Source organism: Ceratocystis lukuohia, assembly GCF_044167205.1.
Source record: "Ceratocystis lukuohia strain C4212 chromosome Unknown Supercontig9_pilon, whole genome shotgun sequence".
NCBI classification, from domain to species: domain Eukaryota; kingdom Fungi; phylum Ascomycota; class Sordariomycetes; order Microascales; family Ceratocystidaceae; genus Ceratocystis; species Ceratocystis lukuohia.
The window spans coordinates 940,840-968,120 of NW_027263528.1; the positions used below are offsets into that span (position 1 = coordinate 940,840).

The 27,281-nt window shown below is 46.0% G+C and overlaps 11 protein-coding genes across 11 annotated transcripts; 2 read left to right on the plus strand and 9 right to left on the minus strand.

The window, feature by feature from the left end:
- Positions 1–2,151: 2,151 nt before the first annotated feature.
- Positions 2,152–3,108, minus strand: HOO65_090215 (ATP synthase subunit d; the record flags this gene model as incomplete). Its single annotated transcript, XM_071004579.1, has 3 exons — positions 2,152–2,181; positions 2,343–2,825; positions 3,100–3,108. 3 exons carry the CDS (start codon positions 3,106–3,108, stop codon positions 2,152–2,154), a joined length of 522 nt encoding a protein of 173 aa, XP_070856101.1.
- A 660-nt stretch (positions 3,109–3,768) lies between these two features.
- Positions 3,769–4,538, minus strand: HOO65_090216 (Nascent polypeptide-associated complex subunit alpha; the record flags this gene model as incomplete). Its single annotated transcript, XM_071004604.1, has 3 exons — positions 3,769–4,114; positions 4,184–4,242; positions 4,302–4,538. The coding sequence occupies 3 exons, from the start codon at positions 4,536–4,538 to the stop codon at positions 3,769–3,771; spliced, it is 642 nt and encodes a 213-aa protein (XP_070856102.1).
- Positions 4,539–6,102: 1,564 nt separating this feature from the next.
- Positions 6,103–6,915, minus strand: HOO65_090217 (60S ribosomal protein eL14; the record flags this gene model as incomplete). Its single annotated transcript, XM_071004597.1, has 2 exons — positions 6,103–6,417; positions 6,787–6,915. 2 exons carry the CDS (start codon positions 6,913–6,915, stop codon positions 6,103–6,105), a joined length of 444 nt encoding a protein of 147 aa, XP_070856103.1.
- Positions 6,916–8,124: 1,209 nt separating this feature from the next.
- On the plus strand, positions 8,125–8,644 carry HOO65_090218 (putative redox protein fmp46 mitochondrial; the record flags this gene model as incomplete). The annotated part of the gene is made up of 3 exons (XM_071004623.1): positions 8,125–8,136; positions 8,191–8,481; positions 8,558–8,644. The coding sequence occupies 3 exons, from the start codon at positions 8,125–8,127 to the stop codon at positions 8,642–8,644; spliced, it is 390 nt and encodes a 129-aa protein (XP_070856104.1).
- A 381-nt stretch (positions 8,645–9,025) lies between these two features.
- HOO65_090219 (NADH-ubiquinone oxidoreductase 10.5 kDa subunit) lies at positions 9,026–9,510 on the minus strand (the record flags this gene model as incomplete). Its single annotated transcript, XM_071004625.1, has 4 exons — positions 9,026–9,081; positions 9,150–9,182; positions 9,264–9,352; positions 9,425–9,510. 4 exons carry the CDS (start codon positions 9,508–9,510, stop codon positions 9,026–9,028), a joined length of 264 nt encoding a protein of 87 aa, XP_070856105.1.
- A 648-nt stretch (positions 9,511–10,158) lies between these two features.
- On the plus strand, positions 10,159–11,118 carry HOO65_090220 (Mitochondrial pyruvate carrier 2; the record flags this gene model as incomplete). The annotated part of the gene is made up of 4 exons (XM_071004578.1): positions 10,159–10,421; positions 10,599–10,614; positions 10,739–10,875; positions 10,992–11,118. 4 exons carry the CDS (start codon positions 10,159–10,161, stop codon positions 11,116–11,118), a joined length of 543 nt encoding a protein of 180 aa, XP_070856106.1.
- A 980-nt stretch (positions 11,119–12,098) lies between these two features.
- HOO65_090221 (uncharacterized protein) lies at positions 12,099–12,875 on the minus strand (the record flags this gene model as incomplete). Its single annotated transcript, XM_071001642.1, has 1 exon — positions 12,099–12,875. The coding sequence occupies one exon, from the start codon at positions 12,873–12,875 to the stop codon at positions 12,099–12,101; it is 777 nt and encodes a 258-aa protein (XP_070856107.1).
- A 5,300-nt stretch (positions 12,876–18,175) lies between these two features.
- On the minus strand, positions 18,176–18,904 carry HOO65_090222 (uncharacterized protein; the record flags this gene model as incomplete). Its single annotated transcript, XM_071001643.1, has 1 exon — positions 18,176–18,904. One exon carries the CDS (start codon positions 18,902–18,904, stop codon positions 18,176–18,178), a length of 729 nt encoding a protein of 242 aa, XP_070856108.1.
- Positions 18,905–21,124: 2,220 nt separating this feature from the next.
- On the minus strand, positions 21,125–21,994 carry HOO65_090223 (uncharacterized protein; the record flags this gene model as incomplete). The annotated part of the gene is made up of 1 exon (XM_071001644.1): positions 21,125–21,994. The coding sequence occupies one exon, from the start codon at positions 21,992–21,994 to the stop codon at positions 21,125–21,127; it is 870 nt and encodes a 289-aa protein (XP_070856109.1).
- A 1,136-nt stretch (positions 21,995–23,130) lies between these two features.
- Positions 23,131–23,871, minus strand: HOO65_090224 (uncharacterized protein; the record flags this gene model as incomplete). The annotated part of the gene is made up of 1 exon (XM_071001645.1): positions 23,131–23,871. One exon carries the CDS (start codon positions 23,869–23,871, stop codon positions 23,131–23,133), a length of 741 nt encoding a protein of 246 aa, XP_070856110.1.
- Positions 23,872–25,730: 1,859 nt separating this feature from the next.
- Positions 25,731–26,405, minus strand: HOO65_090225 (uncharacterized protein; the record flags this gene model as incomplete). The annotated part of the gene is made up of 1 exon (XM_071001646.1): positions 25,731–26,405. One exon carries the CDS (start codon positions 26,403–26,405, stop codon positions 25,731–25,733), a length of 675 nt encoding a protein of 224 aa, XP_070856111.1.
- Between the last annotated feature and the right edge of the window lie 876 nt (positions 26,406–27,281).

Genomic DNA, 27,281 nt, shown 5'->3' on the forward strand with positions numbered 1-27,281 from the left:
ATGTTTTGAAGCATGCACATGTTACATGTTGAACCATAAAGCAAACAAAACAAGCGGCCAAAACTGCATAACTGAAGCGTGCAGGGGTATTCCAGCTGCTGGATTTGAGAAGACGTGAGAAACAAGTCAGTAAGGGGTTCAAGTCCCCTCAGTTGCAGTTCCCCAGTGCTGGGCCTGACCCTGATTCTCTTTTTCATGCTAGGAGAGGGGGTGCTTCCATCCAGTCTTCGAAGAGGCAAGCGATCCCCGAATTCCTGATCTGACAGGTCATATATTATGAGAGAAAGAAACAGGCCAAGGCCATTCAAGACAAGCAGCTCGTCAGCCCAGCCAGCCAGCCAGCCAGCTCCAAGCCCAAGCATACGCCGCAGATAGAAACTTGGAATCCCAGGTCGAGAATCCAGGGATTCCTCGATTCAGGGAAGCAATTTGTGAAAGCTGGAGCGGCTAGTGGACAAGAATATCGAAGACGAAAGACGAAAAGGCGAGCCAAGACCAAACTAGCCTATTGTCAGACAACAGCCAACCATCGGAGCTGGCCTAACACTACCACTACGCTTTTTTGCAAGTGATCGACTATAGAGATGAAATATAATAAAGCTTTACCAAGAAATCATTCAGGCCACTCGCTAGCCATGCCTAAAAAAGATACACATTTGTTAGCCATCATTTTCCCAATCTGCGCTGGCTTGCCTTTGGTTGGATAGGAGGCTGTTCCCAGCTAAAAACCTCTACCAAGGTCACATTCAGCTCCATGACAAGTCCTTGGCCATCTCGACCCGAAACAGAAGGATGGCACAGAGAATAAAGTCGACGTACTCCCCTTCCATGGTATGTATATAAGAGGGATAAAGCGAGCAGAGAGCTGAGATTTCTATTCCTTGCCTTGCCAAACTCCAAATCCTTAACCCAAGGGACCTAAGGCGAAGGGACCATTCTGAGGGTGAGTTGAACATCAAGCATGGATGGTATAGACCTTATCGAGGCCATGGGGGGTGGGGGGGTCAGCTGGTCCCTTTTCGTTGCTGGGAATCTTTTGATTTCGCGCGATAGGAAATCAAAAGGGAACCCAGGAGCAAGAACAGGGCCATCCCCCCTCAGATGAGCGAGCCAATAGCCAATAGCCAACAGCTAATAGTCTAATGCAGGAGAGAAAATTCAGGGCTTGTCGAGAAGAGAGAAGACAATCTCGAGAATTACAATGTTTTGTTCAAAACATTAGCGCCGAAGAAAATAGAAAAAATAAAAATAAAAAAAGAGACCACAAAGGCGAGAGACAAACAAGAGGAAAAAAGCCCCAGCCCGGCCGATCACAGTGATCACATGAATAGGCGATCGAAAACTAGGCCTCTTTGAACCAAGGCGGCGGGTTTTTTCGCTGTTATCGCTGGGGCCTGTACGTACATGGCGATGACGACGACTATGGTAACAACGGTACACGATGGGCACAATAACCATCCATCTCAAGCCTAACATAAACCTCCTTCTCCTTCTGCATACACCACGAAATTGCAAGCCCAACGAACCAGGTGCGTCACGAGATAACAAACACCCAGACACTGAACAACCGTCTAGAATTACGTGAGACAAACCCTCATGCATTCGCCTATGGGAGCCTGCCTCAGCAATGACAGCTGACATAGGGCAGCCCCAACTCGGCGTAGCCCACACGAGCATTGTATTCCATTCCATTCTTATCTGGCTCTAAAAGTCGTCTAGTCACTCCTAGAACGCCAACGGGCTCAATCATACGCCGGTATCCCTTTCTCAGCTTGACGCAGCAATTATGACGCATATCTATATTTTCGATGGGATATTAGAATGCCGGCCCCGGCGGAGGTGACAGGATGCTGATATCCTGCACTGAGCAGGCAAATTAACCGCCCCAACAAAAGACAAAGCACTGGAGAAAATAGTCAAAAGATAAAAGCATAGATGGCAAGAAGTTCACATATTCGGCTAAAAGAGTTGCTTGGCTTCCCACCATAGCACCGCCCAAGCCCAAGTCTTCCATCTACGAAGGCTAAAGTACACATTGCATATCTGCTAGGGCAAAGGAATACAAAGAGAGACAGAGTTGATGTCGGCGTTGAGGTCGGATAGATGTGAGGATTCGATATTGTAGCAGGGTATGAAAATCGGGCAAGGCTTTTACAGAACAGCCAGATCGCCGAAGCGCTCCTATACGTAGAAGCAGAAAAAGAACAATACGTTAGCATATGTTTCGTCCACCGAGATAGACTCCGGAGCATCAACTCCGAGTATTCCGTCCGTTCCTTTTCACCGGCCCGATATCCATAGTCGGGCATATCTGGACATTCCACATCCCCAATAGAACGCACCTTGTATCCGGGAACAACCCAGCGACCCTTGGAAACCATCTGGGAAGTCTTCTCGTCAATGGAGGGCTCGGCGGCAACGACATCCTCGACAGTGAGGTCCTCAAACGGCCGGGCAGTCTCGATGTTGGTTAGAGTCTTCTGGAGGTCCTTGAGCTCCAGGTCAACCTTGGTCTTGGTAGCCTCAGCATTCTTGATGGCCTCGACCTCGAAGGCCTCGATAGCCTTGATCTGGCGGTTAACATCGTAGGTGGCGGGCTTGAAGGAAGCAAAACGCTTCTCGATTTCGTCGACAACGGCCTGGTTCTTGAGCACGCTGCGGTAGTGCGAAAAGTCGACCGTGGTCGGCATCTCACTCAGCGCGGTCAGCTTACGGCGGGCTTCATCGTTGCGCTTCTTGAACGCCTGCAGTGATGAGGCCGTCTGGCCGCGGAGGCCCAGGGATGAGGCAACCTTGACCCAGTCAAGCTTGGTAGCAGCGCTGCGCTGCAAAATCGCCAAAAAAAAATCGCATGAATTAGCTTCAATTGGTCACGTAGTTCGGTCCGGGTGTTCTTGCTTTAGAATCTTCGCAACTCCCTTTCTCCCTTCACCCAAAATTGCCTTGTCTTCTCGCGTTGGCCAATATCCTCTTGCCCACGACATCGTAGCCTCGTCCCTCCAGTCCTCTTCAACTGGCGATTTCTCCATGTCTCCAAGCCCCGCACATTATGGGTAGCAAAGTAAAAACGGGATAAAAAAATAAAAAGATCACACGTACCGTAGCCATTGTGAAGGATTGTGAAAGAGGTGTGGTTAATTGGGATTAGACGTGAGGTTCCTATTTCGAGAATATTCAAGCAAGCCGTCTTGAGAAATAATTGTTTTCACCTAGCTTTGACGGGGGCTTCGCCGACCTGTCCCGAAACTTTCTGACTAAGCAAAAACCAAGAATCACGTGATTCTGGGTTTGACAGTAATAACCCGAAGCTTGAGACTTGATTCAAGTCCAAACACAATTGTAGCCTTCGAAGTGTGTAGCATACACCGAAAGTGTATAAACTGATTTTTTGATGAACTAATTTTATTATTTTATATTTGGGGTGAGAACTTTTATCTTAGCAACAAGTTGTGTTCTATACATCTAGAGGTGGAGATATTGAGCCTTACCCCGCCATCACAGGTATTTGGATCCGCCGTCATCGGCGTGTTTACAGGCATTGGATGCTAAGAAGATGGTCTACAAGCTATTGCTACAAGAGGTTTTCATGTCACGCATATTGCTCAATTAAAATTCAGTGAGAACTTGGATGAAATGCCGAACCCAAACCTTGGGACTGCGTGTGAGTGTTTTTTTTTTATAAAACAGGTTCAATGCTCAGCAGAACGGTGACACACCGGGTGACAGAACATGCAATTGAGGCCTCTTTTCCTATGGCGACAGAGGGATTTAAATGCTGAGTGCCATGATGGAGTTGACTATATCGTTGTCATTCTCCCTTAGGGCTTTGATGGCCTTGTTTCTTGAGACAGAGGCCTGGGTCATGACTAGTTCGATGTCCTTGGCCTCAATACCCTCCTCATCGGCGGGCTCCTCGTCCTCTTCCTCCTCTTCCTTCTTGGCCTCCTCCTTCTTTTCCTCGCCATCGTGGTCGTGGTCGTGGTCGTGGTCGTGGTCATGGTCGTGGTCGTGGTCGTGACCGGCGTGGTCATCGTGGGCAGCGGCAGCCAGCTGGGAAGCAGCGGCCTGCTGGGCGGCAGCGTTGATGTCCTCAATCTTGGCCTCACCGAAGACACTATAGAGAAATGTGCGTTAGTCGTCGGGCCAAATACCAAATGCTGACAAGACTGTTAATGCTGCTTACATGTAGGTGTTGCTGTTGGGAGACTTGTAGACCTCGGGGTTGTTGATGACGAACAGGATCTGTATCAGTAGTTAGTACCAAATGCTTCAAAAATGCTAATTGCAGTTGGTATACGCACGTTCTTGGGGCGGCGCAGGGTCACACGGGTGATTCCAGGGACACGAATCAGGTGCAGCTTCTCAATGGCCTTGCGGGCCTTCTTCTCGTTGCGAGAGTGGACGACGGCCTGAGCACCAGCGGGAAGAGAGCCCTCGCCAGCCTCGACCTCAGAGTCAGAGCTGTCATCTTCGTGCTCCTGAACGACGACCTTCTTGGTCTCGTCGGCGGGGAGTTCCTCAACGCGGGGGTCAGACATTTTGAAAGGGATGTGGACTAGAGTGCGGGGGAAAATCCAGGAGGGTTTGATGATGTTAGTGATATGGTCCAAGTATTAGGCTTTTGCTATTTTGAGCCCCTCATTTTTTTTCTTGCTTTCTCTCGGCCTTGTGCTTTTCCTCTGCAAGGGCTTTAATTTTACTTTTTCTGCCACCCACGCCAAATCATCAGCCTAGATTTTGCTAGTGACTCGTATTTGTGGGATCAAATTCTCACGTTGACTGCAAAAAAGCTAGCTTTGAACACGAGCAGGAAAAAGCCATCGGCCGAGCTGAGAAGAGCAAGATCACATATAAAGTGCAAGCAATATGCAAGTGCGAGTTTCCATTTCGTGCATGAGGTGGGTTAACATACCGGAGGTGGGTGAACTTGGGGAGAGGGGCTTTGGTGATGTGTTGAGGAAGCTAGGTTTGGCGTAGGTAGAAAACTTCGAAATGCCACAGCCAAATCAAATACCTAGGGTTTGGCTGCATACTACGTCGTGGGTCAATGTTACCACCACCAATCAACCTAATCGTCTAATCCTAGAGGCCCCATTGCCTCCACATTCTAGCTGTCCTATAGTGAAGCAAAATAACCCGTATGTCCTATCGTTTGTCTTGCGTGAGGTGTGCTTAGTCATTTTGAATTCACATTCTCAAGAGTTGTGCGCGACTGATCTGGGCTGATAACGATAAGACTTTTGCTTAGATAATAAAGAAAGAGGAGAATTGAGGTCACATGCTTGACAATTGACAAGGAGATTTGGATTTTGTAAAGTGAGATGGTACATGCCAAAATAGGGCTATAGCAAAGTGATATAAGTAGATTGTTGGTTAGATAAGACTAAGATGCAAGACAGCAAATGCGTCTAAGTTTCGTTGAACCAGCAGAACACAAACCACGGTGGTGATGACAAGGCAATAAGAACAGAAGCACTAAGCCTATCCAGCACGAGAGCCCATTAGTATATATAGAGTGCGCCAAAGAGAAGCCCGCTTCGTTTCCGTTGTCCCACAAATGCTAGTCAGTATGAAAAGAAACAGGGAAGAACATTGAGCGGAATGCTAATCAACACCACTACTAACACCATTTCTAACCGTTGTCAAATAAGAGAGGGTGGAGATGTTGTTGTAATATTTGTTGTCATGTTCCTGGCTCTGTTGGAAGGGGATAGTGATGTAAATATAGCTGTTTAGCTGAAGCACAACACGGCAGAGCGAATCCGGGCTGTCAGCTGATCCGTTATTCCTAATATCCTACTACCCAAGACAAGTTTTCTGTCACCGTTCTTCCTCCTGCTGAGGCAGAGGGAATAAAGGGCGTCGAAAACAGAATCAACGCTACAAAACACAAGCACATCATCATCCCAAGAAAAGAAAAGTGAAACTCCTATCCATCCATCCTCTAGTCGCCCGCAAGATACAATAAAAAGAATGTGCTTTTTTGACTTTTTTTATTCTCTTTCCGAAATTGTGTCCCGTGGTTGTTTGTTTTAATTCTTCGTTCGCAAAACAAAAAAAGGTCGCAATAAGAAACAGTAATTTATTTTTCTTTTAAAGCGTTTACGCAGCGGCCTTAACCTTGGCCAGAGCCTTGCGCTCCTCGAAACGGCGCTGCTTCTTGAGGCGCAGAACCTTGAAGCGGTCGAAGTCGGTCAGAGCTCTCCGCTTCTCGATCTGCTCGCGGCGCTTGAACCAGTTGCTCTGCTTCCACTTGGTGTCGATCTCAGCAGCCTCCCAGAACTTCTTCAGGGTAGCCTGGCGGGCACCACGGGGAAGGCCCTTGATGACCAGCTGGGACAGAAGGCAGTCGGACAGGGGAATCGACTTGCGGATGACAGCAAGCTTGGAGTCGGAAGAGGGGCCCTCGACGAGAACCTATAAGACGCAAGAAAAACATGTTAATGACTGGACGCTTGATAAAGTGTTCGTGTTTCAGGAATCAAGCCTGGTCTAAGGCAAAGTAGGATGGAGTTGAGCTCGCCAAAGTTGCATTCCAAGTCTTTTATCCCGAGTTCCAGTGCCGCTCCTGTTTGGAGACTAGGTAGTGAAGAGGTGTTTTGTGATTTCGAGTTTGTTCGTAATTTGTCATTCGTATGATGTAATTCGGAGCAACAGACAGACTGAGAGTGAAACTAAGCGGGACACATTTCGTGGGAACTCGGACTTGGAGGCGGTATTGGCGCTCGTCGTATGGGATAAATGCAATTTAACGGGGATCTAGAAAGTTGCGGAAAGAAAACGTACGCGCTTGTGATCGATAATCTCGACAATGGCGGCCAGGCGGCCAGCGTCAGGGTGGGCACCCTGGACGAGGACGACGCGGCCGACCTCGACCAGACGCCAGCTGGGGTTCGTTACCGTCGCTTCGGCCATTTTGGAAATATCTGAGGGTTGAAGATGAAAAAGATTAGACGGCGAAGTTGGGAGGGAACCAGAAGATGAAGTTTAGTCGAGTTTGTCGAGGGGAAAATGGGAAGTCTGATAGACGGATAGTTTGTCTTTGAGGGTTTGGAGGTAGGATGTTCACATACCAAGAGCTTGGTGATGACTCTCAACGTTGTGTGGTTGGTTTGGGTTTCCACAATGATAGACCAGACTTGCTGGACGACGATTTTGCAGTCTGTGGTCCCACGAGAAATTTGTGGAGCCGAGCCCTAAGTTTTCCTGTAAAAGTGTGCGGGCTCACCGAGCCAAAAAAAAAAAACTAATAATGCAGGGGATGATGTAGTGTGGCGCCCAAATCTTATCGCTCCAGTCACGTGATATTGCCCCACCAGTGCAGGTTTTCGAAGGACAGTAATTTTCTTCTGCGGCTATAAATATTTGCTAGAAGGGGCACGCTTTTCATTCTCAAGATACTCCAACTTTGATGAATATCGACACCTTTGCGTGTCTTGCTCGCAGACTCTCTGGGTTGATGATCCAGTTGGATCATCTTGCTTCTTAAATCCAAGAGCAGCCCGTCCAAGTCACGAAGCCCACTAACACATCCCCTTCACAGCAGGTCGTCAGTCTTGCGGGTTGTGCTCTTCAGTAAGTCACCTTTTCCAACTGTTGCTTCCCCCACTATGTTCCTGATGAGGTAATTTGCGTTTGATTCTGACTGTTGGCGCCCTCGCCGGGGTTGCTATAGCAGTTGGTTAAATGACATTTATTTCTTACATATTCTGAATCATTACCATCCATCCACACATTCAAATGGTCCTTTTTCTGCTGAACCATTGGCTAACCGGCCTAAAGCCTTCACAGTTCGTAGTTCGTGGAATTGAAGTTAGTGCGAAGTCTATTTGTTTGGGATTATTATGTAGAGCTATGAATAAATATTGAAATCCCACCTTTGCGCTAAACAATTACATGTGCATGAATCTTGGTTGAAGTAACTCGCTTCATAAATCTTCCATATCGTCCTGCTTCTAAAGAAGTAGTCTAAATTAACCCTAATCGGAAGGTCGAAGTATTGGTGCCCCACTTTCCAGGCATTAACTGGGAAGCTTCAACGGCGAATTTGAGACAAGCTACATGCGAACCTGCTCGTAGAAACAGTAGCCTCAAACATTCAACGGACTTGAGATTTTCTTCAGAATGATTCGCTTTGTGAGTTTGTGTCCATTTAAATGAGAACGACACATGCTTACATGATTCATACAGCCCCGTGCTATCGACATCGTCACGCTGTTCAGCAAGGCTGGCTCGCCGGCATCTACGCGCATCGCGCAGTCATTGAAGAATGCGGCTATTGCTTCAGCAAATGCGGATTCCAATATGCGTGTGCCGTTTGAAGTCGATGTGACTGAGCAGGCACCTACAGAGGATCAGGTCCGAACGATTCTGAGCTATGTTGGGGCGAACGGCATTTCAAGCATCATCAGCGGTGCTACCTCGGAGGCAGAGGCATTGAAGAAGTACAAGCTAGCCCCAGAGAGCTTCCAGCGCCCAGTTGTGAGTATAGCCCTCCGGTTGTGATATGTAATGGGTGTAGGGCAAGAAGATGTGGATTGCTAACTGACTGATGTAGGTGGTTGACTGGAACAATGCCAAGGTGGTTGCGGGCGAGAATGAGTCGGAGATTCTTAAGATGGTTAATGCTCAGAAGCAGGCATGAATTTGGGGCAGCAATATTGCTAGTATTTCGCCCACTATCTCGGCGCGAACGCGCAAAATTTGACGTCTTCCCGCAAGTCTTTTCCTTATGACAGCTACTCCAACATATTGTACCATACACAGCAAATTTACTAGTCCACAATGACCTTCTCCACAACGCAACTAGGGCATTATAGAAGCAAAAATGGTGCGTTTTGCTGCATGTTATTCATGTTATGTATTGCTGCGATGTCTAACTTTTAGTAGACGAGTTGCTCCTTATGCCTGGAGATATGGAGACCAAGGCTCCTCTGGTTTCTGATCTGTTGTTTTCTCAAGAATGAATGTGACTGTATGTTTGTGTTGGTAGGTTGATGCGGCCTACGATAGAAGTGAGACTAGCTTATGCGGCTTTGACAAGGCCGACAACAGCGTCTTCAATTTGCTTGTCGGAGAGACCTAATGAATTAGAGCTATTTGTTAGCATATGGAAGGAGCAGATGGATGCAAGATAGAGCTAGACGTACCTTCGAGGGACTGGGTCTTCTCAACACCAAGGTCTAAAAAGACTGAAGTTAGTAATTTGTCAGTCGGCTACGAAGCCGGGTTGGTGGGTCTTGTACCGTAGCGCGCGAACACACGCGAAGAGGTGCCGAGGGCTTCACGGATGAGGATGGGAGTGTTGGGATTATTCTTTTTCATGGTGGGATACGCGCGGTTCAGGAAGGTCCTAGATGCCGGGCGTAGTGTATGTTAGTACTGGACTTGCTGAAGAAAAGAAACAAGAGTGAGTCGGTCATACCTGGTGGCAGCGCCCTTATCGGAGGCGTTGCAGAAGAGGAAGCGTAGCTCCTTGACGGCGGTATTGAAAGCGTATTTGCCTGACATTGTGCATATATATGTAGAGATGGAGGAGCACAGCAAGATTGCGTTGAGTGGATGGCGTAATTACGGCAGCTAGAGAGGGTCCGGAGGCGGAGGGCGCAGAAAATAGAAAACGGATGGAAGGGTCCTTCGTGAGGCTAGGTCTGAGCTGCACCCAGGGTACATAACCCTAAGACTGGGGGGGCTTGTATACTAATCTCAATGATTCAGTCGAGGTAACCTTAAGAAGAATGAATCATAATTTTCAGCACCGAAGCAAATGAGGATACATAATTTATTGCTTTGGTAGTATCGTATATCCAAATGAGTAAATTATGGTGCTCATAAAAAATGTAACAAATGCTAATAATGCGACAACATGGCTGATGTGCAGTCTGAAGCTCAAATTTGACTCTATTTTTGCCCCTCTACAAGATAAGCCTTGAATCCGTCTTTCGGCCAGTTTAGAATTCTTTTTTTCTTCCTCTCAAAATATAAATCCTTATCTTCTTCCCTCAAACCCGCCCACCCGCCCGCCAGCCAGCCTGCTAGCCAGACAGCCTCGACAACTACAAATACTGGGACCTCCTCGAGCCGCATTCTCTTTGTACATTCGTTGTTCCGTATTCACACAGCCAAAACCGCCAAAAAAGAACAAGAAATATATTAAAAATGTCTTTCACCACCGCTGCCCGTTCTGCATTCCGCGCTTCGACCGCGCGCCCTGCTACCACTGTTGCCGGTAGTGCTTTCCGGCCTGCAGCTCACCGCGCTACGATGTCTGGCTTCTCGCACCAGGCTGCACAGAAGGCCTTCAAGCGGGTGTTCCAACAGGAGGCTCGGCGGTTCCAGAGCACGGCGGCTGAGCAGCCGGCACAGTCGTGGTTCAAGCGCATGTGGGATAGCCCCGTTGGTCTGAAGACTGTTCATTTCTGGTGAGTGCTATGCTGCATGAGTGGGAAAAGCCAAGAGCGGGCTATGGTGATGATGATGACTTCCATGTTGTGGACGTGGATGCCGAAGGCAGTCGTTTCGGGCGGCTGGCCCTGCCTCTTTTATCATGCCCTTTTTTATGTGCCATTCGCTAACCGGTGCTTCGTACTTCCTAATAGGGCTCCCGTCATGAAGGTTAGTTGTTGCCGCTGAGGCTTATTCTTCTGTGATAAGCCCTCGCCCGGAATTCCCCCACTTTACGACTCCGCTGCTGTACGAACCAAACGTCACTCATGACTGACCTGCATCTCTTGTGTAGTGGTCCCTTGTCCTAGCTGGCATCTCGGACTTTGCCCGCCCCGTTGAGAACATTTCGGCCACTCAGCAGTTTGCTCTCATGTGCACGGGAGTTATTTGGACCCGCTGGTGTTTCATCATCAAACCTCGCAACATGCTGTACGTCCTTCCTTGCTCCCTATTCCTGGCTGCCTTATATATTATGTTCACTTGCTCTTTTTTTTGTATCATATCAAGGATTGAATCTTTGGCTAACGTATTCTTCCGTAATATAGTCTTGCTGCCGTCAACTTCTTCGTCGGTCTGGTCGCCATCATTCAGCTGGGCCGTATTGCCATGTGGCAGCAGTCGCAGAAGGACAAGAAGATTGAGGAGGCTGAGGCTGTGCCTGTCAAGGCTTAATTAAGTTTCCTGGCTTGATGCTTCTGTCTCTGTTTGCCCTATCTATCTGCCTCTTGATCTCTGCTGCCGTGTTGTGTCTCTCACTACTTTATTGCCTGGTCGCCATTCTCTCTCCATAAGGCCCCTTGCTTGTTTCTGGGTTTATTCCTTTCTTTTGTTATCACCGTTACGCCGGCTGCAGCTTGCCGGCGAGCTTATGTAGACATGTGTACGTACTTGCGTATGCACATTTTCTTTTGGTTTCATGTCTCACATTCTTGAGTCTTGAATCTTTGTATCTCCATCTTCGTACGCATTTCCTGTCCGTGTCCTAACTCATTACCTTGTCATCATCACCTATTTGAAGGCATTTGATTCAAATGAATTCCAGAACAGAACGTGAAATTCCAAGGTATAAACTTGGTTACGTTCTATTTCACGGCTTAACTTTTGCCTCCATTTGATGTCGGGTTTCGGGTGCTTCATATTTTTCAAGCAAATACTATCTAGATTTGTGTTTTTTTAAACTCTCAAGATAGGGACGCATATTGCTCATCTTTTTCCCTGCCCACAGAAACCCATCGGAGTAAGTTTAGGAAAATAAAGCTGGCCATGGTTATTTTCCCCATACTTATGTTTGCTATGCCTTCATATGGGAATGTCCGTATTCCATATTCTGACAAGCTAGCTATCTCAATAAAACCGACTCAATGTAAGCTCCCCGTGTTGGTTATTACAAGCTACCAGACTACATCTAGGGCACCGTACACTGATGAGACCACATTGAGGCCATAGCAGCTGGATTATGTTGGTGAGTTACGATCTTAGCTGTTGATGATGAAATGGTTTAGCCTACAATATGGGATGAGCTACCGAAGAACTGCAACGTTGAACATGTCTATTATATTTAGGTGTATAATTATGTGAGGTTGTGGTGTGGGGACATCAGACGTCTCTCTGCTAAAAGTATGCTATCCCTCTGTTGAAAGCTGATCCCTCAATTAAAGTGTACAGGCTAGTTCAGAGCCGTTCTCCTCAGCGATCTCGATAAGTTTATCATTCAGAATCTCCAGGCTTTCAGCTTCTTTCTCCCTTTCCTCGGCAAACAGGGCGGTCAGAGCAGCCGCCTGCTCTTCATCATCGAATGGAGGTTGTTGATCAGCTAGGACGGCCTTCGATGATGACAAGGCAAAGTAAATGCGATCTTTCGAGTAGATGTCGTCGCTATCGGGAATACCCTCCTCAGGAATATCTCCATCAACAAAGGCCTCACGGGCCAGGTTGACTCCCTTAACTGGCTTGCTGTTAACCTGTAATAACTTTTTGTAATACTCCATGTCGAGAATTGCAGTCCACTCCTTGTCACTAGGGAGAACTTGGGTATCTTGTTTAGGGTCAAGATTGCGACCCGCACGGATTTTAGCAATGGTTGCAGTGGTTTCTGGGTCTTCTTCCTCGTCAACGTCAAAGACCACCCACTTCATGTCGTCAGGCTTTAGGCCACTCATTTCGGCCAGGGTGGTGTAAATTTCAGCTAAGCCGAGCTTCTGGTCATGGTCAAGCTCTTCATCATTGTTGGCAACAATGATGGAGGCAATCTTCGTTTGAGCGTCAAAGTTGATAACATTGAGCGGTTCGCATAGGCTATAGTAGGGGGAAATAAGCATGTGCATGCCTCTATCGCTCACCACAATGTAGCCATGGTCCTCAAAAACGCCAGCACGGGCGAGACTGAAAAAAGATAGAACAAGAGACAAAGAAGAAAACGAGAATCTCATTTTGGCGTTTGGTGCTGAGAATGAGAATGATATGATTGAGAGTACAAAGGTGAAAGAGCGGAAGAGCGGAAGAGCGGAAGAGCGGAAGAGCGGAAGAGCGGAAGAGCGGAAGAGCGACTGAGTGGTTGAGTGATGAGAAGATTTCAGGCTATGCAGATGGAGGTGGCATTGTCTATTTAACAATCTTCAGACAAGTTATAATATCTTCAAGTGTGTAGCGTGAGCATCACAACTAGACCTCGATGGCGACTTGCGCATTGAAGCACAGACTTGTTTTCATCAAGGACAGGAAAATCAAGTAGCAATGGCGTGTTAAAGCTCATGGAATCAACCGGCCGCCGCGCAAATTTCATGGCCTTGATAGCCTAACCTAGTGTGTCTATCTGTAGATACTTCTAGACTCGCATGGTAGGTGCGAAGATACATAGGCTTGGCTGTGGCCATGGTCCGTGATTGCCCTTGAAGTATAGCTATACTTTATGCTCATGGATTTATTGGTGTTCTTCATAAGTGCGGGATTGGTACACGCGTCAGAGCTAATAAATTATACTATAAAAGTAGACGTGAAGATTTAGAGAAGGACGAATACCAAGCAAGCCAAGCCTATACAGTTATGGGAGGGATGGCATAAAAGAAACTGGCCCTTGATTGATTAGTGCCATCCATGACTGGCATGGCTATTGTTGGGTCCATCAACTAGCTAATCTATTAGACTAATAAAGAAGGTGTACTTTATAGATGAGAAAAGGATGACGACTTAAGCTTAAGCTGGTAAAAGCCGGCACAGCAATAGCGGTGCCGGCACAAAGGGTGGCAGTTTGGGAGTGCTAGGACAGGACTACCAGGATGTTGGGATGTTAGGATGTGGAACGTGGAATGTGGGAGACGGGATGTGGGATGTGGGATGTGGGATGTGAAAAGCCCAATATTGACATGTTGGATGTGGGATAACGGACATAGTGAGTATGAAAGGGCTTCTAAATATGAGTATAGGCCGGCGTAAAGCTGACAAAGGAACGTGAAGGCATAGTTGTGGTAGATAACACAAGGAGTAGAAGCTAAAGAAATACGCTGATATGCGAGATTGGGGAAGCTACTAAGGGAAAGTGGGTGGTGGGATTGAAAGGAGAGGCTCGTTGTCTACATCGTGTAGCCTGATAGAGATTAACGAGAAGATAGGGCGCCTTTTTTAATGCAGCGAGATGGTTGTTATTTTTACTAGAGGTATTGGAAGTGCGGGATTGATGAATTACCGAGGCCGTATGCAGTTGCAAGTAAAAGCTTGTGTAGAGGCGGCTAGAGGCATGAGCGCAAGGATATGCGCATCTCTAAATATTTGATTTGAATATCTTTAACGTCTATTGAGCTTCTCTAAATATATCCAAACGTACACTATTTAAATAATATCTGGTGACCTTGAGACATCTCTTTCAGTGCTTGGTTACACAAAGACAAGTATTGAAGATCTGTTTACTTTTTATATTCAACTTCTTTTTGGGGGTTATAAAGATCTCGGCTACTAGATTACTGAACGTCGGACGTTGAGAGCACTAGGGAAGCACATTAACAGACAACTTGCAAGCAAAGTAAAAGTATAAACTGCTTCTCAGTAAAGGCTGGCGGTTTTATGAGCGGTGGATATGATATGTGAGAGGCTCAAGTAGGGCAATCCGGGCTAGAGTGTTTCAATACTTCTTATCCTGATGTGGGCACCCACTATGGCCCAAGGAACAGGGAGCTTTTGCCTAGAAGCTGACCTATTCAATAAATATTTGCATGTTCTTAGCACTAGCCTCTGATGAGAGGACTTTCTCAATTGCAGGCTGTCTCATCTTCTAGAGAGAAGCCGTCAGTATCATCTGAAAAAGGCTGATGACAAGCATGGAGTATCTTCTATGCAAAGTGCAGCTGCGGGATTCTACGTCATGGTATAGTTGGACGAGGCAAATTTTGGAGATGATAGAAATGACTGAGTAAATGTTATCCAAGGGGAATGAAGCCCGGAGAATAATATGGCTCACGTGGGATAGTGAACTATCAAGCGCATGACGCAGAGCTTTACAGGTACGTTGAAAGGCCTGAGGATAGCTGCCCTGAAACTTTGTGTGTCTAGCAAATGAAATGAAAGTCTTTCACCACAGCCGAGCTGCACATGATGGATTCTTAGTTGTGGATTCCTCGGCACTTTACTAATAGGCTAGGCGCAGGATACCGCGCCGATATACGGAAACATGGGCTTAGATGCAAAGGGCGACGCCCGATCATGGCTAAGTCACAGTTTACATAGCAGACTCATGAATTCCTCTGCGTCACTTTGAAAAGCGTTGAATATGGCCATCGAGGCCTCACGGCAGCAGGTTGAGCTCCTTGTTTCGATCGAGATGCGTTAAAGACATGTGTGACTATGTTTGGCTGCCTGAGCTATGACAACAACTGGGGCTGTGTGGTCACTGTCAGGATTAGGGTCTTGGAATAGGTCATACTGGTTATATAGAGAAGGGCTTCCAAACAAGTTGGTTGGTTTGCGCTGTGTTGCAGTTTCCCGGAGGCCGTTTAGAGATAAGACTTCTGAATGTAGCAAGTAAAGTAGGATGTCACCTAAATGGTATATGGTGAAAGTAGCTGTATTCACGACAAGGGAAGAAATGCGTAGGCTAATCGGTGGACACAAGAACTGCAGTTGTGCTTTGTTTAGAAACCTTGAGGGAGCAAGGTTCTCAGCATATATTAGGTTAGATGAAATGTCATTTTCTTGAAAGAGAAAATGATATATAGATGGGGTGGTGCTCTAGCCCTTGCAACTTGTCTTTGCATCAGATAGTGGCATTACTAGCGTTCTAGAAAGTACTGGCCGTCCGCTACAGGCGAGAAACAGGGGGTCGGTATTCTCTTCAGTTCTAGGAATCAAATCACGAACCTCAGCAATTGGGATCGGCTGGAGGTGATCCTCTGCCTTGGTTAAGAGGGTTCTCAAGGCAGCTTCTTCCATTCCCTCGCTTTGCGATTAGTTTTACCGTATTTTCCTTCAACCCTTCTATTCTCATTCCCACGCGTTCTTCAGATCCTCAGTTTGCTTGCAGACGTCTTGTCTTCCGGCCGGCCTGCTAGGTTCCCATACTAGAAGATAAAAGAGTAGAGAATTGAGTTGACGAGTGATTCTAAAACTAGTATGGCGGGTGATTCTTACGAAGGCTTCGTCGGATGGGCTGCTTTTAATTATCAGCCCATACTTTCAGTGCTTCGTCTTGAGGATTTCGCCCTAACCCCCGTTGTCAGCGTGGGTCAAGACCTCGGCCATGGATTGAGGGTACAGCTGTCGCGAATTTCGTGAATCAGCTTGGTAGATGATTAGCTGTCAGAAATCTTAGAAACGACCTAATCTATATCTTCAGACTCGCAGCTTCGCACTTGTGCATAGCAATAAAGGTTTCATTTAGGGTAGGCTGATTCCCACGTTCAGGCTCCATTTAGTGTTGGCAAGGTAGAAAGAGACAGCCCTTGCGGAGGGATGGAAGTTATTCGCGTCAATGAACTCAGATTCTCCATCTTGATTACAAGAAAAGGCGCCGTGTAGGCTCCTGGATGTATTTATCTGGCAACTATGGCGCTGCAACATGGTAGCCTGAGCAAGTATGAGAAGGGAAAGAGTCAAAAAGCCAAAAGAAACCTCAATGTTGCGGGTGGTGACGAATACATGACAATAATGTACTACACTTACATACGGCCTTCAAGTAAAAGAGTGGTATGAGCAAAAGAAAGCTTGGCTTTTTGACTCTTGTGACGAGTTGCATATATCGGCTATTTAGCAACCTCCTAACAAATAGCCGACACAGAGCTATGGTTTTCTTTTCCCAACTGAGCATACAAGGAAGGGCCATGAGCCTTCCTTTTCATTTTTGAGCGAGATGAATTTCCTAGGATGGTGGTCATGGTGCTAGGACCCTATGGAGCCCATGTACTAGCAACCTGGGCTTCATGGAGGCTGCTGCAGTGATCGAAAAAGCCTCTGAAGTGCTTTTGAGATGTAAGTGTGATTGTAGAGTAAGAACGGATTTAACGCTGCCGAGTCGGTTGATTGTAATGAGATAGACGCGTCTGCGATTGTCTGTGCATACAAGTTGTCAAGGATCTGATGCCAATATTTGTGACCTCGACCATCTACATGACGTCACTAACAAAGGGGCTAAGAGTGAATTGCCGATTATCTCCAGTGCATGAGTGGCTGTAGCTTCTAGAATAAAGGATTAGTTACTGTTGTTGATGGACTTGGATCTGAAATGGTGAGGATTGCTAAGGGCGTATGTGGCTGCATGCCGGTTGGTTAGATAAGTAAAAGGCTTCAACATGATCTAAGTGGTATTGTGGTGCTGCCCAAGCAGGAACGGGGAGAGATAGTGAGATACTTGGCATTTTGTTATGTTGCTTGGTTACACAAAGTTGAAAAATAGGGTGCTCAATTAACAGTAGATATTAGGAGGACGTATTGAATGTCCTGTGAAGAAGAGAAAGAAGGAGAATGAGTGATTATTGATGTTATGTTGTTTCTATCTAAGTCTAGTCCGAGGGGCGGATCTCGGCCGGTTTATATATCCATTACTACCATGTTCTGGGTCGAGCGCTTGGGCCTTGGATGAAGACCCTTAATGTCTAATGCTAACCCTAATGTAAGGGCGAACTGGATCAGGGTCAGCAATCTTGGTAACCCTGACTTTGGTTACTGACACTGCATGGTAAGCAATCCAAGAAAACCAGGGAGCGCATGTGGGGGAAGTTAGGTCAACATTTGCTAGTATGCTGCAAAGAAATGAACTTTTACACCTGTCACTGAAGCCTTCGCGATTGGCCATCCTCCCGAGAGAAGTATCTGAGGATTGGTCAAACGTTAGGGTTAGTATCAGACATGAAGGGCCATTTCCAAGGCCGTTTGCTCGGTCTAGACACTGCAGTGAGGAATACATGGATGACTTGAGATCAGCAAGCGAACAAGAAATTAGATAGACAAGTAATAGCTACAAATGACAGAACACTTCTTGTTACAATTCTAACGACAGTCCGTACGTCATCCGTATTTGTACTACGATTAAGGATACGAATATGTATTATATTGATATAACGTAGTATCGTCCCTAGAGACTTGAGAAAATTAGATGAGAATGTCATGTAGTGGAACTATTAGCGTTCTAGTAAAGACAAAGCCTTAAGCTAAAAACGAAAAAAAAAGCTTCATTGCCCTTGCGAGCAACAGAAATCAAACCAACAACCTCGGCTTTGAGGTTAGCTAGAGGTAAAGTGATTGTGTTTTATTGCTCTTCTTCACCAAAAAGAGCTCTCAAGGCAGCCCCATCTAGTACTTCAGTTTCCCACATCGTCTTCCATTCCTCTTCCTGATTGCTCCTCGAATCCTCAGTTTGCTTATCAGTAGCTGATGGAGACGTCTTATCTTTTGGAGAGCGGGCTTTTGGCTCGGAGAAGTGAAAGTATAGGGAATCGACGTTATAGAGAGTGTCACCATCAGTACGTTGGGTAGTTTTGATACAGATTATGTCAGGCAGGCTGCTTTTAATCGTGACCGCATTCTGGAAATCCGTGGTCTCAGCTATTTCATTCCAACCCATCTCGCCAGGCTTGATGCAGACCTCCTCCATGCGGTTGAGGTCGCGGTTGTTGCGAATTTCACGAAGTAGTTCGAAATTTGGCTGGTCGCTGGCAGTATCATAAACTATCCAGTCGAGATCTTCGGGCTCCCATTCACGAGCTTCTGCAAGGGGTTTATAGATTTGACTTAGGTCAAGCTTATTCCCACGTTCACGCTCCAAATTGTGGCCGACAAAGTGGAAAGCAACGGCACGGTTAAGTGGATAGAAGCCAAGCCCATAAGCCAACACATCCTTTCCATGCCCATCAGGAAGAAAGACGCCATCAAACTGCCCATTCGAGCGTACCTTGTAGCCATGGTCTTCTAGGATGGTAGCTTCGGATAGGCTGAGCAGGGACAGAACAAAAGGCAATAAAGTCGAAAAAGGTCTCATCGTTGCGGGTGCTGGAAATAACACAAGAGTCAAGAAGCGAGTCCTTATAAAGTATGAAAATAAAGGAGTGGTATTGAGAGAAGTAGACCAAGTTTCTCGACTCTTGTACCAAGCGGCATGTATTAGCTTTAAAGTCATCTACTAACGGCCTGACCTAACAATCTTATAACACGGAGTCATAGCCTTTTCCCCCATGAGCCGGTAAGATGTATCGGGTATTCTTTTGCATCTTTCGAAGACCGATCGCCTGAGATGGGCGGCATGGTGTTAAGATCCTGTGAGGCTCCAGGCGTTGGTATGCAGCCAGGGCTTCATGACGGCTGCTGCAGGAAGTAAAAAGTAAGCTTCGGAGTGTTTTGAAACCCAGATGCGATTATCGAGTGACAACGGATTTAAGTTGATTGTATGACAAAGATGAGGTCGCGGTGTTAGGGCTTATTTGTCTGAATAAATAAACTGCCGATGGATGATCCAATACGAGCATACTTCAACTTGGTTGTTCCCATAATAATACTAGCGGATGTCGCTTAGAGAAATCCCTGGCTTATGTCCAATGCGTATCTAACGATACTTGCAAGTTTTGGCTTTAAGAAAAAGACAGTTGGGTACTTTTCTTCATAGGCTCGTCTACGATATCGGGTGATTATCGAGGATGTTTGCTGTTGAAAGTGCTGGCTGGTATGGCAATACCTGGCAAAAACTAACATGATCCAAGCGCCATCGCGGAGATACTGAGCCATAAGCTAAGAAATGGACAGATGTGTTGTGAAGTTAATTCCGGTCCTTGGTTACACGAGCTTGAGCATGAAGATACTTTATGTATTATATAAGGAATACTAGAAGCTGATTGGCTGATTGATATTTGACATGGCCTGAAGTGCATTAACGAGCTACCTTATGTAGAATAGATCTTAAATGTTGAATCGGTTGATTTATTAAAGGGGTTACTTCTACACTACGTCCTTGGACTTCACCCCTTTTATAATGCTCATGAGGATTTATGATAGGGTGTCAACCCTATCATGGATCTTCAGCCACATGAGGTATGAATAAATGGGGCATGTTATGGGACGCCACTTAACCTGGATAGTGCGCCACGCAACACCTTGTGGTCAGTTCATGGGTGTGTGTGGCGTGGCATAAACAATATCATGACATAAAAAAGCTTGCAAGGTACAGTGAAAATCAACCTTGCGGCTTGCGGCTTTCGCTTTTGCCCTTTGAAGGATGCAGTTGGCAATCATATCTGCCCTAGAGAGCATTGGCATTTATGGGAGTGCTAGGAATAACAACGCCACTATTCATTATTATCCTCGGTGTTAAGGATCAAGCGAGCAACCTGAGAGTTGAAGTCGGTTAGGGATATGATTTTTAGTCCTTCCAAGCCAGAAAGTTCTTTATGATATCATGCCCGTCTTCTCACTACTCCAGATGCTGTTCAATTTCTTACCTCCATCACTTTTCCCGCTTTGCTCCCTGGCCGGCCATTGTGCTTACCTTCAGCTGACGCATAAATTCCATCTTTAAGCCCCCTGTATGGACAAGGCTTGAAATAAAAACGACAGCAATTGAAGACGTAAGTGAAGACATACCTACCTAGTACACAGGACTGTGCTTAGAGAAAGCTGATAGTTGTTGATGCTTATATCCACTCCATTGTTTGTCTCAAGCTGTAGCTATAGCGGGAATAGTAAATCATCGGTTGCTTACATTCGCCATTGGCAGAGGCCCTGCATCATGCACTCCTTATTTAAAAATGTCACCATAGTGTGTCTCCTTCAGAACGAGGATAAAGGCGACTTTTATCCGGTGCTATAATGATCCATGACCACCTGGTATTTTAGCCGCGTTGTACGCCAGTTTAGTCATAACCTGACAGGTTTAAGCAGCTTTACAACCATGTTCAAGTACACACTCGGCATCAGATTGGGTAGCAGGAACTTAGCACCATTGGCTACACTTGGCCAAGTATCATTCTGTGAATTTTGGTGTATGGAGCATGATGTGATACCACTGGCTGATGAAAAATGACTACCATGAGAGAGGAATCATAGAATGTACTTTCGAGGATGAAGAACGGACATATGCAAGTAATAAAGATTGAGTTATATTACTCGTAATAGCTTGCAACATAAAAGTTTAACATGAGTAGAAACGTGTTGTGTTGCTTTGCATCATGAAGTGCAGTCACCTCCAATCTAGAGACCATCCAGTCATCAACTAAATGCGGGAAACAGGGGCACCATCCCCGCCATGATTTTCAGGCGAGTCCAATTGCTTCACTTGATCAAGCATACCCACCATAGATGAAACTTCCTGCCTTTCTTCCTCAGCATAAATAGTCCTATACGCAGCCGCTTCCTGTTCCTCACTGCCCCAGTGAATGGTCCACCCGACCTCCCCGCCGATTTCCAAATTCTTCATCCATTCCTTCTTCCACACCTCCTCCCACTTCAGCTCATCGTCTTTCTGCGTAGCAATGGTTGATCCAGGGGCCTCGCCGTGGGGGTCCCTGTACTCCGACGATGGGAAGTAAAAATGGAAGGAATTAACCTCGTAAGTCGTTTTATAAATTGTACGATAATGCGTTCTAACGATGATTTTTTCGAGTTCTTTGCGGTTAACTAGTGATGCATACTTGTAGTGCTTGGTCTTCAAAATCGAGTCCCACTCCTTCTCGCCAGGAATGATCATGACCTCGTCTGTAGGACCAACGTTACGGCCGTTGCGGATATCAAGGATAAAATCTTCCATTTCCGAGTCATCCTCGACCTCGCTAACAATCCAGTCAATGTCTTCGGGCTTGCGTTTGCGCTCCTCTGCGAGAGCAGTGTAAATGTCACCTAGGCCAAGTTTGTTCTGGTGCCCAGGCTCTTTGCCGTTGTAAGCAATGAAGATCTTGGCCATCTTCATGAAGGGGTGGAAACTGATAACGTCAATCAACTCATAGTCTCCATTCGGGTTAAGGAAAAGGACACCATCTATATCTCCAGCGCTAACTTTCCGGTAGCCATGGTCCTCCAGGATGGTGGCCTGAGCAAGGCTGAGGAAGGACAAGACAAAAGGCAAGGACGTCCCAAAAAGTCTCATTGCGGCGGGAGAGTGAGGATCATGCAAGGGATGGAGAAGGTGGTGTAACAGAAAGTAGATGATGCAAATGGTAGGGCGACGAGAAGGTGCCGCACTTCGCGACCTTTGGAAAGGATGGGAAAGAATGGCTTTTAACTATATTCTACACAGTGTTGGACTCCTTAACGCCAAGGCTTACCTGGTTTTTATCTTGTGAACGAGCCGGTGGAATCTATCAACTATTGTATCGTATCTTTCGACAAAACGGACAGCTTGGGATGGTGCTGCACAAAACGCAAAGACTTCATGGGGCCCCATGCACAACTATTCCGAGCTTACCAAAGACTATTGCATTAAATCGAAGGCCAGTTTCCGCAGGATGACATTGAGGATATTTGAAGTGTAATTAGTTCGCCGGAACCAATATATATCGAGGTATCGAGCGCTTTAACTGTTGAAATATAGGCTCAGCCCCTGACACTAAAAGCTGACCTGCTATGCACATAGGCTAAGAATGGTTGGGTACCAATTAATGCGGTGATGTGACTAGCAATGATGTCTGAAATATTCTATTGCTTATTTCTATTTCATTTCCAATTGGAGCTTGCAGCTGAAGCGTTACGAGATGTATGCTAGAGATTCGTACTGGAAGCAATGGCGCTACGATGTGAAAAGGTTTTTAGAAAATACGGTCGGTAATCCCAGCTAGAGGTACCCAGGATTATTGCTCTCCAAGCTTGACCAGATGACGGGGTTAGTTTCCGACATAAAGGGCCTTTTCCAAGGCTGTTTGTTCGGTCGGGACACCATAATGAGGAACATGTAAGTCGGTTGAGATCAGCAGTTCAACCAAGAATTAGATAGACAAGCAACAACCACAAATAACAGACGCCTTCTTGTTACCATCCTATAAACATTCAGTACGTCATCCCAATTTGTAAGATTAATAAGGCTACTAATGTGTATTATACTGATATGACGTACTATCTTTCCTGGAGACTTGAGAAAAGCAGGTGAGAACATCATGTAGTCGAATTATTGGCCTTCTAGTAAAGACAGAGCTTTGAGCTATAATCAAATAAAAGCTCCATTGCTCTTACTCGCAACAGAAATCAAACTACCAGCCTCGGCTTTGAGATCAGCCGGAGGCAAGTGTTTTATTCCTCTGCTTCACCAGAAAGGACTCTCAAGGCAGCCTCGTCTTCTCCTTCGGTTTCCCATTCGGGTTCCCACTTCTCATCCCATTCCTCTTCCCGATCTCCCCCCGAATTCTCAGTTTGCTTGCCAGTAGCTGATGTAGACTCTTTATCTTCTTGAGTGCCGATTTCTGGTGCTACGAAATGAAAGCATAGGCAATCGACTTGATAGGTCATTTCAAGCATAGTACGTTGGATAGCCCTGATAAGGATTGTATCAGGCGAGCTGCCTTTAATCATTGCCGCCTGCTGGAAGCTATTGGTCCCAAAGATTTCTTTCCAATCCGCGTTGCCGGGCTTGATGGAGACGTGTTCCATGCTGTCGAGTTTGCGGTTGTTGCGAATGTCACTAACCAGTTCCATAGTTGGCTGGTCATCGGAAGTCTCAAAAACGACCCATTCTAAATCTTCGCGCTTCCAGCCACGTGCTTTTGCAACGGCATTGTAGATTTGACTTAGTTCAAGTTTATGCTTGCGTCCAGACTCCTGTTCATTGTCGAAAATACGGAGAGCAACAGCCTTGTCAGATGGATAGAAGCCAATGCCATAAACCATCTCGGGGTCCCCATTTTCATCAGAGATAAAGACGCCATCAAAGTTCTCAAGCGTCTTTACCATGTAGCCGTGGTCGTCTAGGATCGTAGCCTGGGAAAGGCTAAGAAGGGACAGAGCCAAGGGCAATAAAGTTGTCAAAAATCTCATTGTGGCGGGTGATAGAAAAGGTACAGAAGTGAAGTAGTGGACTTTTAAAGAGTATGAAACTGGCAGCGTGGTGTAGAAAGAATTCAGGCTTCAGGACAATTGTAACAAGTGGCATGTATTAGCTTTATAGTCATTCGCGAGCAACCTGCCCTAACGATTTCTTAACACATAGTGATGGCCTTTTGTCCTTATGAGCTGACAGCAAGAACTGCATATTCTGTTGCGTTTCTCGAAGGCCGATCGCCTAGCATTGACGGCATCGTGCTAAAGCCATGTGAGGCTCCATGCGCTAACATGCAGAAAGGGCTTCATGAGGGCTGCTGCCGCTAGTAAAAAGTAAGCTTCGGAATGTTTTAAAATCCAAGTGCGATTACTGAGTGACAGGGGAGTTACATCGATTCTAATGGCAAGGACGAGCTTGTGATGCAAGAGCTTATTTATCTGAGTAGTTAAATTGTCAAAGGTTCAATACGGGGGGGGGGGGGGGGATATTTCAACTTTATTATTCATAATTAACATCAGTGATGGCAGAGACATGAGCTGTCATTATCTAGCCCATATTTAACGATAGTTCTAAGTTGTAGCTTCATGAAAAAAACAGTTGGCTAATTTTCTCAGTAGGCTTGTGTCTACGATTTTGAAAGACTACTCGCGATGTTTACTGTTGAAAGTACTGCCTGACATGGAAATACCTAGAAGACATCAGCATGATCCAGGCGCTGTGGCGGAGATACTGAACGACAAGCCGAGAATTAGACTGACATGCTGCGAAGTTAGTTCCGGTCCTTGGTTACACGAAGTTGAGCGTGAAGTTACTTTATGTGTTATATAAGGAATACTGGAAGCTGATTGGTCGATCGATATTTGACATGGCCCGACATGCAATACGAGCTATAGTAAGTTCATGGGCATGTGTGGCATGGACAGCATCATTACATTTATAAAAGCGTGAAAGGTGCAGGGACAATTAGCCTTGCGGCTCTCGCTTTTGCCCTTCGAAGGATGCAGTTGGCAATCATCTCTGCTCCAGAGAGTGTTGGCTTTTATAGGAATCCTGGGAATAATTACGCCATGCTTCATTATTATCCTCGGTGTTAAGGATCAAGCAGGCAACCTGGGAATTTAAGCCAGCGAGGGGTATGATTTTTAGTCCTTCCAAGCGAGAAAATTCTTTATGATATCATGCCCGTCTTCTCACTACTCCAGATGCTGTTCAATTTCTTTCCTCCATCACTTTTCCCGCTTTGCTCCCTGGCCGGCCATTGTGCTTACCTTCAGCTGACGCATAAATTCCATTTTTAAGCCCCCTGTATGGACAAGGCTTGAAATAAAAATGACAGCAATTGAAGGCGAAAGTGAAGCCATACCTAGTACACAGGACTCTGCTTAGAGAAAGCTGATAGTTGTTGATGCTTATCTCCACTCCATTGTTTGTCTCAAGCTGTAGCCGCAGCGGAAATAGGAAACCATTGATTGCTTATATTCAAAGTTGTCAATCGCCCTGGACCATGCACTTCTTATTTATAAATGCTACCACAGTGTGTCTCCGTCGCAATAAGGATAAAGGCGACTTCTTATCTGGTCATGGTTCAGCCGAGAAGAACTTCGAGATGAGGTACTCGATGTCTGAAATATCAAATTTCCCAGAGACTGTTTAGATCTTATTCCCCTAGATAGCACGGATAAATGGGCCATTGATGAGAATTGTGTAGTAGCCGCTGTTTTACTTATCAGATAAACACACGTAAATTGTCTAGCTAGCTGCCTTACAAAATTTAAAGAGCTTTACGTAACAGATCCAAAGCTACCAATATGTATTAGACGTAGCCGAGCTGCTAGCGTTTTAGTGATATGGTCTTTTATTTCCCTATATCGGCAAGAAGAGCTATCAAGGCAGCCGCTTCTTCTTCATCAGCTTCCCACTCGGGGTTCCACGTTTCCTTCCATTCCTCTACCCGATTGCCCCTCGAATTCTCAGTTTGCTTGTCAATGGTTGATGTAGATGTCTCATCGTCTTGGGTTTCAGTTTCTGGTGTTGAGAAATGAAAGCAAAGGGTGTCGAATTTATAGTTAATCCCAAACATAACACGTTGGATAGTTCTAATAAGGATCTTATCAGGCAGACCGCTTTTAACTATTGCAGCATGTTGGAAGTGCTTAGTTCCAAGGATTTCGTTCCAACCTATGTCGCCAGCTTGAATCAAGACCTCATACATCTGGTCAAATTTGCGATTCTCGCGGATTTCGGCAATAAGTTTGATAGTTGGCTGGTCATTGGCAGTTTCGGAAATGACCCAGTCTACATCTTCGGCCTTGCAGTTACGCACGTCCGCAAGAGCGCCATAGATTTGACTTAGGTCAAGCCTATTCTTACGTTGAGGCTCCAATTCTTTATCGACAATATGGAAAGTGACAGCCCTGTCCAATAGATGGAAGCTAATCACATTCACCAACTCGTATTCCCCATTTTCAACACGAACATAGACGCCATCATAGTTCCCATTCGCCTTTACCACGTAGCCGTGGTCTTCCATGATCACGGCTTGGGAAAAGCAAAGAAGGGACAGCGCCAGTGGTAATAAAGTTGACAAAAGTCTCATTGTGCCGAGTAATGGAAAGAGGACAGAAGTGAAGTTTTGTGCTCATACGAAATACGAAAATAACGGAGTGGTGCAGAGATAAGTAGGTCAAGCTTCTCGGATCTTGTAACGAGCCATGTATCGGCTATATAGCCATCTACTAAAAACCCCTTCTAACTATTTCCCAACATAAAGCCATGACCTTTTCTTTCTCACGAGCCGATAGTAGGCATCAGGTTTTCTATTGCATTTCTTGAAGATGGATTGTCTAGAATAGACAGCATGGTGTTAAGATCCTGTGAGGCTCCATGCGCCGGCACACCGGCAGGGCTTCATGATGGCTGCTGCAGAAAGTAAAATGTAAGCCTCGGAGTGTTTCAAAACCCAAGAGCGATTATCAAGTGAAATCGGATTTAAATTGATCGTAATGGCAAGGACAAGCTCGTAGTGCTCGGACTTATTTGTCTGACTAAATAAATGGCCGACGATCTAAAACGAGCATATGTTGTCGCGTGGCGTTAAGTCATGGACGTAGTTGGTCTGGACTTTGTCACTGTCATGTGACACGTAGACCCTAACAGCCCGTGTTGTGGAGAATCTATTGCTAGCCAGTGTGAGTGTTACGCCTGCGTCTATGATACGGCAGTTGTAACCCCGCAGCTATTGACCACAGTAAACAAGCGCTATAATCACTCACGTTGATGCATATAAATACGTGAGTCTCGTATGAATAGCAATCCTAAAAATGTATGTCGATTCTCTGATTCTAAAAGCTTGATGAAGAAGGAAGCAAACTCTGTGACAGACTTCCGAAGCTGGCGCTTCGTAAGT